Raw genomic sequence first — 12,929 nt, 5'->3', positions numbered from 1 at the left:
TAGACTAGCTAGACAAAGCTCGACGAAGGCGAAGGGGGACTAGACCAGCCTAGACCAGGCAAGATATTAAACAAGCTAGCTTTTTGACCATGCATGCCACCGGAGTGAGACTTCAATTGAGGTCCCGCCGGGTAGCAGGAAATGTAGGTTGTGCTCTCTATCGTGAGTGCTCCTCAGTGCAATATGCAAGAAATCCCTCTCTAAATCAGAACAACACTAGAAAGTGATGGAATAGAGAGAAACTCTACTCAAATGACACAACAACAGACTCCAAACCTCCTGGAAGCTTGACTATACTCATAGACCAATACAGACTCTGGTTGGCAGCACACTCGGCTCCAAGCCTTGGACTCATGTTTACAATGGGGATGTCGAGCTCCAATTGTGCAGGGAGAGTACAAGTGTTGGACTCAACTCGACTCTAGACTTGATGACTCATAAGACGTTCCGGACGCATAAGATCAACTGAGCATGCAACCATAAAGAGAAGCCAACGACTACCACAAATATCGGTGACAGTCGAGCCAGCCTATCTCCGAATTGTGGTGGCGGTGAACTGGCCACGGTGTCCTCTAGACTACCACTCCCATTGTCTGCCACGTGTCATTGCCCAAACAAGAGTCCACCCATTGTGAAGCCAAGACCAACTATAACGGCCTGTCTAGTGCAAGTGACACTATGGCCTTGCTACAACGTGCTTCACCTTAGCTGATGGGGTATGATACACTCATCTTTGGCACGTCCATTTCATCCTCTTCCACAACTTGTGTCCTTTCATGGCCATTTTCTACAACTTCCATGTTTGATTTGATCATTGGAACCTCCACTTTGGTCAGCATCACTTGGCCTGTTTAATTGTGCCAAGGTTTCCCTTGTTATGGTTTGGTCCGAGGGAGGATTCCAAGTTTCAGGCGTAATGGACGACCATCATTATTGCTTGTGTGTGTCATCTGAAGGATATGTAAGGACGTCCTGGTATACGGGCTGGTATTTTTTAGAGACATGGCATTCACTCGTGTAAAAACTTTGCTTCACCTTGTTTAAAAGCAAAGGGGCAATTTTTTAACCCAGGGTGTTTTTTGCAACTGTGTCCTATTTCGTTAGTCTTTGGCACTGTTCATTGATCTTCAACCCTATAGGTACAGCCTAATTTGCATAATAACCCACAAGTCTGTTTGCCAGATTCTGCTGCTACAATCACAAATGTGGTGATACTCCCCCATCCCTAGGGTAGTAAGGAAAGATAAAATCTTTGCTTTTGTAAAGTCCATGCCTTGACATGCCATTCCATGCCTCGACATGCCATGCGAAGCATTTTACGGGTGCATGCCATGAGAAACGAGCATGAAAAAATGTATCAGCTATTGTCGAGCAACAAATCTAGAAGAAGAGTTTTCTTCTATCCTGACTGTAAAGATAGCATAAATATGATAAAGATAGGAACTATGCTTGTCAGGTTCTGTTTTTTGAAACTTTTTCAGGAAGGGCTATTGACGAAAGATCCCAGAGTTCATTTGATGAGTATGTTTTTGTTGCAGGTTACAGCCAGGACAAGTCATATTTCACTACCATTACTATTCCAATCAGCTGTATAAGTCAGAAGGTAACAATTTCAAGCAAATGAAGCTTTGATTGAAATTAAGCTTTACATCTGTAAGGCTGGTTTGAAAGTTCTTTCAAATGTTCTGTTCATTTATTAAAACCATAATGGCATCAACGGCATTCATTTATGCCCTCATTTTGTCTGTTTTTCCATGCCTTGCATTGTGCATTGATTTTTCTGAAGTGCCATGTAATTAGTGTATGTGCATAGTGCTTGCAACAAGCTTTCCATAGAGCTCTCAAGCATCCCTTTTGGAGATCATTAACCCAATCAAGTAAAGCCTCAAAGCTGTGCGTATGTCTGTGTGTAGGTCCCCAACACACAAAGTGGTTTGTCCTTCTGGTTAATGTCATTCACTCTATTTGGTGTTTATGGAGAAGTTGAGGGTTCGGAACTCACATTTTCTGTGAAAAGGGGGCCTGGCCTTGTAGGCTACGCCTGGAATGAATTTGAATTTGAGAAAGCACTTAATCCACTGGGACACCCTCACGTGTGGTTGGTCAACGGGACCCTTTTCAATGCTCAAACTTGGGATTAAGTGGACTTTATAAAGCACTAAGTTGAGGGTGTTTCTCACACACTCAGGCTGGGTCGGCAATCTCGTGTCCTCTTAAGGATCATGTTTGCGGAATATTTATTGCAACCGTGGTTCTCAGAACAAGCACACAAGGACCATAATTTGGCACTTATTTCAGGAGGGCTGTCACCCTAGCCGCCAAAAGGCAAGTATCGGAGGAGATGGTTCCCACCACCACACTCCAAGATCTCTTTATTGCAGGAATTCCCATAGCAGTAAACAGTATAGTGAGCACAAAGAATTTGTTTCTTTTTTTCAAAAGATCCTCTTTGTACCTCTCTTAAGAGGGATTTCATGCACAATTTCATATGTCGCTATTCTAATGGAATGTATGTTTGTATATTCATTGGTGGGGATGACGTAGTTGTTTTGCTCTTGCAAAGAGGTCAGACAGTGGTATTGAGGGTCTACATCTTTAAGACCACCTTTGTTAGCACACTGGGAGACAAGGAGATAGAGGAATCGAGTGAAGCTAAGGCATTCATTAACGAATGAATAGGAAATTATGGGCTATAATCAAGGCACCCATAGAGGATCAACCAGAACGTGAGGGCACTCAAACTAAGGCCTCAACTTCATCCATCAACGCTAAACACATTGCAGAAGATGAACAAGCCTCAAGGATGATCATTAATGCAGTCCATGACACTTCTGTGCATTAGTGACGATTGCTCATGATGCTTGACAAGTTTTAGAGGTTTTGAGGCTAGGGCAAAAAGAAGTTAAATGTGTCTTAGAATGCAATTATGCAAACTTCACAATGGAAGAAGGGGGAGTGGGTTCGCATGTCAGTCCTTTTCACTATGGATGAGTGGCACATTGCATGGCACTATGCCCCTCCCAGGTGGTCCATTTTACATTCTTCATACACATCATTGTAATGGACGGGCACCGCATGCAGTCTGAAAATAACAGAACTGAAACTGACTGCAGCACTTCAAACTCAACTAGAACTGAGAGAGGGAGAGATTTCAAACAATATACACGGAGTGGCGGAATTCCACTCCCAAATGCTTTGGCCCCAACATATGAGCACTATGTGCCAACTGAAAAGAACATAAGTGGAACAGACTTTAGCAGTTCAAACACAAGTGAAACTGAGAGGAAGAGATTCCACACAATAGACACGGAGTGGTGGAGTTCCACTACGGGACATGACACAGGCTTTGAAGACGACGATGATCCCCCCCCCGCCCCCCCTTTGGTTTTTTTTTAAATTTTTATATTGACCTTGAGAACTTTCAGGGAGAGGGTGCTCAACAAACCTGCAACTGCTAGTCTGCTAGAGGCCTCCCCAATGCTCATATTTAAAGGCTCTATGCCTGAAAAGCATCAGATATAAAAAGCTGACGCCTAAAAGCAATTGCTACTTGTGTAAGCAATGCCATGTCAGCAGCCCTTAAAACGTGGCGCAAAATATAGGATTTTTGTACCGCTCGCCATGTCAACACATGCGATAATGCCATGTCAACACTTTTGTGACTGTCACTAAGGTGTACAGATAGCTCTTGCACATCGGCGTCTCTCAACATTCTATTTCCTTCCGGTGACAGGCTCACACGAACATCCCTAGAGGTCAACTTGTGCTTAGTATATAGCTCCTTTTTTCCTCAGAAAAACAAAGGGGAAGACTTACCTAACCTTGTAAACAAGTTAAAGAGCACTGTAACAAAATTGATCCAAATAAAAAATGACTCTCTTGAAGAAGACGAGATGAGGTAGCAATAGTTAGAGAGGTGGGAAAGGGTCTTCAATCGCCGGTATCAGTCTTTCTTAATTAAGTTTTTTCTCTCAAATGTTATGGCACGTTTTTTTGTAACTTCGGAGGATTTGGACACAAAATTGGTGACCGTATTGAAGTTCGCTTTCAAAGAGGGCCTATCAGCCGCTTGGTCGGAAATTCTTCTGCTTGTGTCAACGTCTGAGATTGGCTCTCGTGCACTCTAACCGGATCGGATGCACGCAAAGTAGAGGATATCCGATTGCTTGGCAGAGGTACTTTTATTGGTATTTTTCCATCTAAGGAGCGTGGCTCTATTGTCATCAGTTGCAGTGCTCTTCGCCTTCAAGATAGACTAGTTTTTTTGCATCCATGGTAGGAGGATTTTACATTCTATGCTTTTGAGGACAGATTTCAGATGATGTGTTTTACCGACAAAGATTGTTCGTGATATCTGGTTGGAGCTGATAGTTTTTGAGACTTCAAGGCAGCTCTGATCGCATGCGGGAGCGTCGTGAGGCCGTCCTATGACTTTGGTACCCTGGGCCCTTCAATCACTATGGTCCATGGCGTGCCTAGATGGCATTACTAGCCACCAGTGTGGTTGTTTCCTCCTCCCATCCCGTGCCCTCATTGTACATATCTTGTCTTTTCATTGGGAGCGAGCGTCTCCACACGTTTTGATGTAGTCCTCTATTGTAGAGGCTGGTTGTAGCCCTTTCGGCAGTATTCTTAACTAATGGAGGGATCTTTTCTTGGGTGAAAACAAAAAACTTTCTAAAATTGCCAATCTGTGCTACTATCCCTGCCACAATCTTTTCAGATACCATCACTTTTGAGTGGAAAGCGGTGCTGTAAGATTGTGGTTACGGACAGACCGAAGCAATGTCTTAGATGTCATGAGATGGGGTTGTCACAAGAAAGGCACCACGTCCCGACAGAAAAGAACAGTTTGAATAGACTTTTAGCACTTTAAATAACAATTGAATTGAAAGAGAGAGAGCACACGCAACACGGAGTGGCAGAATTCTACCCCTGATAGTATTGGCCCCAGGCCTTGGCGCCCCTTTCGGTATTTCTTTATACTACTTGAACTTAGTAAAATGCCGGTACTCACGCTCTGCACCTTCTCACTGAAGCGTGCCAGAGACTAGTGAGAAGCTTGCCAGAGACTGCGCCCTCTGCATTAAGGCCCTTGGCCTTGAAAAGCAGTTTACTTGAAAAGCTTGAAACTCAGAAACAACTGGCTCAAAAGCTGGCATTGAAAACTGCCCAGCGTAAATCACGGAGGTCCGTACAGGCTGCCACGTCAGCAGACCAACATAAAATTAGGGAATTCCGTACAAGCTTTTTAATCTCTTTAGGTTCCTGGGCCTCATCGAACGAGATCCCATAAGTTGGTGGGAGCTCTTCTTTAAAAATAGCCCCAGTCGGCGAGGATCTGTAAGTTGATGAGAACTTTTGCTTCTAGGGTTTAGGCTCCTCGGCCGGGATCTGCAAGTTGGCTCTATTCTTCAGTGGCTTGACACGTCAGCAATTTTGTGACATCCCCCCCTTTTCGAAAGAAAGTAATCATGCACGATTACAACATAACAACTCAATTTAGCTAAACAGAAATTCCGAGGGACAATCAATTTGCGCTTTTTTGTTAAGGAGTAGGCTTTTCTCCTTTCGGCTTTCGGCCGGATCGGAACTCTTGATATTCCGGCGTAGTAAAATGAGATTGTCTGCGTATGTAATTTTAGTGCATCAAGACACCCGTGGAAGATCAGTGTGGTCTGGGTGTGATGGCTAATCTCATCCAATTAGGAATATTCAGTGCATCAAAATGCAACACAAATTATGCATGTTACAGGCACAACAAATAGCGCCGCTGAGCACTCCCCTGAGACAAACGGTCTGCGGTATGAAGCTACTGTCACCAGGACGTGGCAAATGTTAACTATGTCGCGAGGACGTGGCAATTGCTAACCTTATTTGTTGGTTTCTTTCCAATGATTTTTGTTTTAGTTTTGAGACCCTCTTTTTGAAGTTGCAAATTGTCAGACATTGTATGGCCAATGTGAACGGTAGTTTCACCCGCAGACGGGAAGTGGGTCGGCACTGGAATTCGTATAGTAAGAGGATGTCTAGGCTCAATACAAGATCATGTTGGTCCCCCCGTCGCACTTAGCAAGTTGGTGGATACTAGGAAGTGAACTCAATAAAGGCATAAAGTCAAGGTGGGATCACCAACAGAAAGTATCCAACAGTTGGGCCACATTGCACTTTTGTTTGCGGTCCCAATGAGGATAGATCGTCAGATGACCACTGGGAGCCCAACGGAAGCATCTCCTAAATATTAGGGAACTGCTATTTTGGGCCGTGAAATGTGTTCGCGTCATTACCTTCGGAATGACAAGGGGAACATTTTACAACTCTGCCGCGAAGTCAATTGGAGGACCAGTCGGGAGATTTTTAGGCGGCAACCACGAAACGGGAAAATGCTTGTAAACGTGCCAAGTGGCACATTTCTGTGCACTTTCCTCTTGCATGAAGAAGTGGCGCTGAATTTGTAGCTGGGAGGGCTCATTTTTCAGCTTTTGTCATAGGTTAAGAGTTGTGGAGTGCTTTCTTTCCACTCTATGTATAATGTGGTGCTAGGAGTGATGACCTGCACACTACACACTGCTCTCTCTCTCCCTTACGTGTAGTTATGTGATGCCACACAAGAGGGCTCTTCATTTGACTGATGTACAGGTGTGAGGGTTCATGCTTTTGTGATGAGGCAAGAGCCTCCTTGAGCAAGAACAGGAGTAGTTAGCTGCTACTCCAAAAGCAAGCACCGGTGAGGGTGATAACCTCACCGTACAGGTGCAATTTCAGCGCTGGTTATGCGCTGTATTTTGACTGTTTTTCAGCCATATGGACGCCAGAACAATTGGGAATAGTGCCCCACTGACGGAGGACAGTTCGGGGACTTATTAGGGCTGAAAACATGGAAAAAAGCGAGCTGAATTTACTGTTTTTGGGCAGAAATCAGACGGTTTATGCTAGTTGAAGTGAGTTCTAGCAGGGGAAGAGGTTTCGTGCAAGTTCTGGGGTTGTTATGCTGCCGAAATTTGGCCGAAACAGGTGGTATCTTGTTGGATACAGGTAAAGAATTCCGAGCACTCTAGTTTGTTATTTACCCTCTGAAAGTATAAAGAAATACCTATCTTGTTCGATACAGGTAAAGAATTCCGAGCACTCTAGTTTGTTATTTACCCTCTCAAAGTATAAAGAAATACCGAAAGGGGCGCCAATTTTGGGTCATACAGGTTGTCGGCGTCTGCTTGAGCATTCTAGCTTCCGAGTCGTGTGTGTGCTTAAGTGTTAATTCCTGTCGTCGGTTCCTTTTGCAAAGTACTCTCTCTCTCTCTCTCTCTCTCTCTCTCTCTCTCTCTCTCTCTCTCTCTCTCTCTCTCTCTCTGTGTGTGTGTCTTAAGTAAAGTAAAGTATTTCGGGTGAAAGCCAAAGCGTACCGCCCCACGTGCCCGTTTCAAGGTTTTGTTGCCGGGACATCAATCACTTTTTTCTCAAAGAGTGAGCCTCGGTTGTTTTGGGTGAAGACAGAGAGTACAGGAATGCGGGATTACACTATGGCCGACAAAGGGAAGGGCATTATGGAAGAGGGTTCCTCTTCGAAGGACAGGCAGGAAACTCCTATGGTCTTCGAGAGTTCCGAGAGCTTACGACCACGTCAGACTGTTCCTCCTGTTTATGTGAATGTCGCTCCAGTAGGACAAGGCTTTATGATTGGGCAACTTAAGGATGATGCGTTCAAGACTCAGTTAGTTGCCACGGTGAATGTCTTTTCGCTCGGGGCGCTCAGGCACACTGCCCAAGCCCCATGGCCTTGAGGTAGAAATCCCTCTCAAGGAATCACCGTTGGTCCCGTCAAGGAGCCGCGGTTCCAAAAACTGTACAAAATGCTGAAACGGCCCCGAACTGGTGCAAAATCCAAGGTTTATGGAGTTCTTGCAAGCGTCACGAGTGCAACCTCAAAATAGGCAACCCACACCGCGAACAGATCTTGTTGAGGCTCAAGTCCAAGTACTTGATGCGACCTAACAGGATAGGGAACACTCGTATGTTGCGGAGTCAGGGGCTCCAAAACAGGTTCCTCCCGTCCTTGAACAGGTGGTTAGGACGCTTATTCCACAGGTTATGCCAGTTTAGGCCACCACCTTTCAGAGCTTGCATGCTGTCTTGAATGGATAGGGAATTGGTTACCAGGCAATGCACCCAGTTTTTCCACCACCCACGGTACATCCTGGGTATTTTGCGGGTGGATCTGTGTTCGAGAGTATGGCTGGTTATGCGCTTGGAAGTCAGTCGTACATGCGGGGAACAATGTTTGCGGGTATTCAAGGCATGATGCCAAACCCCATGTATGGTAGCGTCGGCATGCAACAAGGTTTTTAGTGCAACCAGGGCTAGTTTGGGGTGCCACATGGTCATTTTGGCATGGCTGGTTTTTCTGGACAGCAGCCAGATATCGCACCAGTGACGCAAAATGTTAATGGTCAAGATGTGCCGATGATGCCTACTACAATGTCCATGTTGCAGACTATTCCCTATGACAATTTGGGGGCGCTGGAAAAGCCGAAAGCTTACAAAGAAGGTGGTGCAGCTTTGAAGTTTAACACTTTCAGTGCCTTCGAGGATAAAGCAAAGGCTCTCACTTTCCTCTAGCAGTTTGATACAGCTTATGTAGCAGGGAATTTTATGGAGGCCTCTAAGGTTAGGAAAGCTGCCACTTTCTTAAAGGACAATGTGCCTACATGGTGGACGACATTGTTAATGCAAGGACAGACACTCGCCACTTGGGTCTACTTCAAGCAAATGTTTGCATCTGCTTGGCTGTCAAATGAATTTGAAGCCGACATCATGACAGATTGGCACCAGCTTACCTCGGCTACATGCAAGAGCTTGCTGGAGTACAATCGGGTTTTGTAAAGTGTTACTCTTAGTGACCTCCTACAGATTTGTGCCTTTGAGAGAGCAGATAGAGAAGTATTGTTGTGGGTTACCTAAAGGGCTTCGGGACTACTCTACCAAGAATAGAGTAGCTACCCTCACCCAGCTCATGGAAGTTGCTAACATTGGTCTTGCCTTGTTGAAAGGAGAGGACAGTGGGTTTCCGAGCAACGAGAAAGGAGGGTAGCAAAAGAAAAATTTAGTGAAGAAGCCCTTTGCGAAAATGGCTCCTGAAGCGTCACAGGGGTTAGAAAAGACAAGGATTTAGCCGGGACTTCTAGAATTCTGGCAAAGAAACAGAAAAGGAAGCGTTTTGTGCGCAAGTCGCTCGAGGAAAAGAAAGTCCTAAGGGCTGAAAATAAATGCTTTATAAGCAAGCAACCTCGTCACTTTGCTACCAATTGTCCACAAAGGAAAAGACCAGTTGACTCAAATGATAAAGAGGACCAGAAAGGCAAGAAGCCTAAACCCACGGCAGGTTTGGTGCCAGATATGGTGGGTGATAGGCCCAATACAGATGCCAGTGAGTTATGCAGGGCATGGGGTAAAGTTAGGGATCAAATGACACTCATCTTCTTTGATCCAGGTGCCAAAGCAAACTTTACCTCACCAGAGTTAGCTATGAAGCTGGGCATTAGAGGTGAAGAAATGGGTACAAAACACAGGCAGGGTTGGCATGTCCTGGCCACTCTGAGTGTGTTACTCCCATTATTGGAAAAGTGCGTTTGCATATGACTGCGTTTGCATATTCAGTCATATGTAGACACAAAAGAGTTTTATATCATGCCATTGGAAGGGTGCGATGTGCTACTTGGAATTCCGTGGATGTTCAGAGTACATGGCATGCTGGATGCCTTCGGCAAAACGATCACCCTTCAGCATAGGGGAAAAACTCATGTTTTGGATGTAAAGCTCAAAGGGGAGTTTGTCCCTATTGCATCTGCTTCTGCTATCACTTCTGTAATAAAGAATCATCTTTTTGAGTCAAATTTATTTGTGTTGGATAAAGAAAGGTTAGAAAAGTTTAGTGACTGTGTTTCTGATTCATTATCGTTCAATTGCCGCCAGAGAGACCTGAGGAGCATTGGATAGATTTGGTGCCAGGGTGTAGCCGACCAAATAGACCTCCCTACACGGTTAGCGTGGCGCAACAGAAAGAGATTATGGGCCAGGTTGAGGAGTTATTGGAGAAGGGGCTGATTCAGCCTAGTTCTTCACCCTTTTGCTCCCAGTGCTCCTAGTGCATAAAAAGGATGGCTCATGGCGCATGTGTATTGATTACCGTGCGTTGATTAAGAATATTATGAAGAATAGGTTTCCTATTCCTAGGATTGATGATATTCTCGATCATTTAGAGGGTGCTGCAATTTTCAGCAGGATAGACCTTAAGAGTGGCTACCATCAGATTCGTATAAGGCCAGAGGATGTGCACAAGACTGCGTTTAGAAAGACATTTGGTCTTTATGAGTTTCTAGTGATGCCGTTTGGGTTAACAAATGCTCGTGCCACGTCCAACAGAATGATGGACCGGATTTTCCGCTCGCATCAACAATTTGTTGGGACGTTCTTCCATGACATGATAGTCTATTCGAAGAATGAAGAGGAGCATAGGCGTCAGTTGACCATTGTGTTCGAAGAGCTGTGCATTCATAGGCTACTTGTGAATCCTAAGTCGAAGCTAGCAAAACATGGTAGACTTGAAGACTGTGCACGATGTTAGAAGCTTCTTGGGATTGTGTTCCTACTATAGAAGGTTTATCGGGAATTTTGCAGAGATAGCATCACCTCTTCACGCTTTGCAAAACAAAGAGGTCACTTTCAGATGGACCCAGAAAGAGATTTGAGGCTTTTGTCTCTTAAAGAAAAAGTTGATTTCAGGTCCAGTAATTGTTTTGCCAGACCTCGGGAAGTCATTTGTGGTCCAGTGTGACGCGTGTGACAGTAGCATCGGAGCAGTGCTAATGCAAGATGGAGGGGTAGTAGCTTATGAAAGCTGAATTTTGCAAGGGCCAGAGAGGACTATGCAAGTCTATGAGAAAGAGCTCTTGACCGTGATTCATGCGCTTTCTAGCTGGAAGCACTACCTCCTAGGTGCTGATTTTGTTGTCCAAACAGATCATCAGACCTTGCTATACTTCTTGACACAGTCAAAGTTATCCAGAAAACATATGAGATGGGCAAACATTCTTTCTATGTTCCACTTATAGATTATGCATGTGGAAGGCAAGAACAATGTTGTGGCTGATGCGTTATCAAGAAAGCCACAAATTTCAGCTGTGTCAATTCCTTATCATCATGAATTAGATGACATGAAGGAACAGTATGCTACTGATGAAGATTTTGCAAGGATCTTTGAACCGTTGCAATAGGGGCAACATCATGAGCACTACCTCCTCAGAGATGGTTTTATGATGATGCATGGTAGACTGTGTCACTAGGCCATTGCGACATAAGGTCATGGAAGAGAGTCATGTCCCACCATATGCAGGGCATCATGGTATTGATGCGACAGTTAAAAGCGGTAGAGACATTCTTTTATTCGCCTACCTTGAGGAGAGATGTGGATGCCTTTGTGCGAGCATGCCTGATTTGCCAAAAGGTCAAGTTTGACAGGCAAAAGGCACCAGGGTTGTTACAACCACCGCCGATTCCGGATAAGCCATGGGAAAGCATTGCGATGGACTTTATCTTTTATCTTCCAAGAACGGCAAGGGGGAATGATGGTGTATGGACCATTATCTGCAGGTTCAGCAAGCATGCCATTTTATCCCTGTCAGGAAGAAGATAAAATCTGATCAGATGGCACGCTTGTTTATGTACAATGTGTTTAAGTACCATGGTATGCCACAATGGATTGCCAATGATCGTGATCCTCGCGAGTCGCAAGACTAGTTTGTTTTGGAGAGGATTGTTTGAGAACATGGGCACTACGCTCAAGTTCTCGTCTTCGTTTCATCCACAAACTGATGGACAATTAGAAGAGTCTAATTCTATTGTCTTAGATCTGCTGAAATGATGTGTCAGATAAGAAGGGCAAGTGGGAAAAGTATTTGCTTATGCTTGAATATGCGTACACTAATACGGTGCATTCGTTGACCGGCAAAGCACCTTTTGAGATTGTTGAAGGCGGCAAAAAGGTTCCTCCCATTTTGCATACAAAGGACAAGATCTTTGAGGCAAATCGATATGTTGACAATATGGATGAAATGTATAAGAAAATTTAAGCTGCCTTGGAGAAGACTCAAGCAAAGCAGAAAAAGGGTGCTGATCGTCACTGTCGTGAATTGCTGTTATCACCTGGTGATTGGGTTCCGTTAAGGTTCGAAAAGGCAAGGTTAAAGAAGATGAAGGACAAGGAACGGCTGTTTCCTAAGCTCAACATGCGTTACTATGGGCCTTTTCAAGTGCTTGACAAGATCAGCGATGTAGCTTACAGGCTGAATTTGCCTGGTGCGTGGAAGATTCATAATATGTTTCACGTGAGTCTTCTAAGACCCTTCGTGGGTGATGTGCCAGAAGACATGCCAGATGAGGAGCAGCCAGAAGTTGAGGAACTTGATGAGATCCTGAAACTTGAGCAAGTTTTGGCACATAAGGACATAAAAGTTAAAGGACAGGTTGCAAGACGCTACTTGGTGAAGTTCAAGAACTATCCTCCTATGGATGCAAAGTGGATGGAAGAGCATGAACTGTCACAGTCACCAAATGTATTGCATGTCTACCTTGAAGCCTTTGGCTTACAACCTACTTATGCCCCAACCCAACGTGTACAAAGGAGGGGTAATGATAGAGCTAGCAGACCAAATGTACATATGAATTCAGTGTAATAGATGGAAATGACAAAAGTATGAAGGTCTCATTAAGTCATTTGTATCTATGTGTTACGACCTTTCTTGCGGATAAATGCGATGATAAAAGAGTGTTAATAGCACAAGATCGTCAGTGGCGTGTATTTATGGTATGCAATCGAGGATGTTTGCTATTTCAAGAGGGGGATATGTCACCCGGATGTGGCAATTGTTAACTAT

At 44.6% G+C, this 12,929-nt stretch overlaps 1 protein-coding gene across 2 annotated transcripts in view; it reads left to right on the top strand.

Moving 5' to 3' along the window:
• Nucleotides 1–12,929, top strand: part of EMF2 (VEFS-Box of polycomb protein) — a 158,163-nt gene that overhangs the window by 99,397 nt on the left and 45,837 nt on the right. For both annotated transcript variants that reach the window (XM_086528400.1, XM_086528401.1), the window contains one exon: nucleotides 1,539–1,603. In XM_086528400.1, the coding sequence (XP_086384526.1) occupies nucleotides 1,539–1,603 (65 nt within the window). The remainder of the gene's footprint in view (nucleotides 1–1,538; nucleotides 1,604–12,929) is intronic.

Source organism: Adiantum capillus-veneris, chromosome 14 (genome assembly GCF_014529385.1).
Source record: "Adiantum capillus-veneris isolate H3 chromosome 14, ASM1452938v2, whole genome shotgun sequence".
Taxonomy (NCBI): domain Eukaryota; kingdom Viridiplantae; phylum Streptophyta; class Polypodiopsida; order Polypodiales; family Pteridaceae; genus Adiantum; species Adiantum capillus-veneris.
The sequence above is the reverse complement of the archived record's forward strand: the minus strand, read 5'-3'. Positions and strand labels throughout refer to the sequence as shown.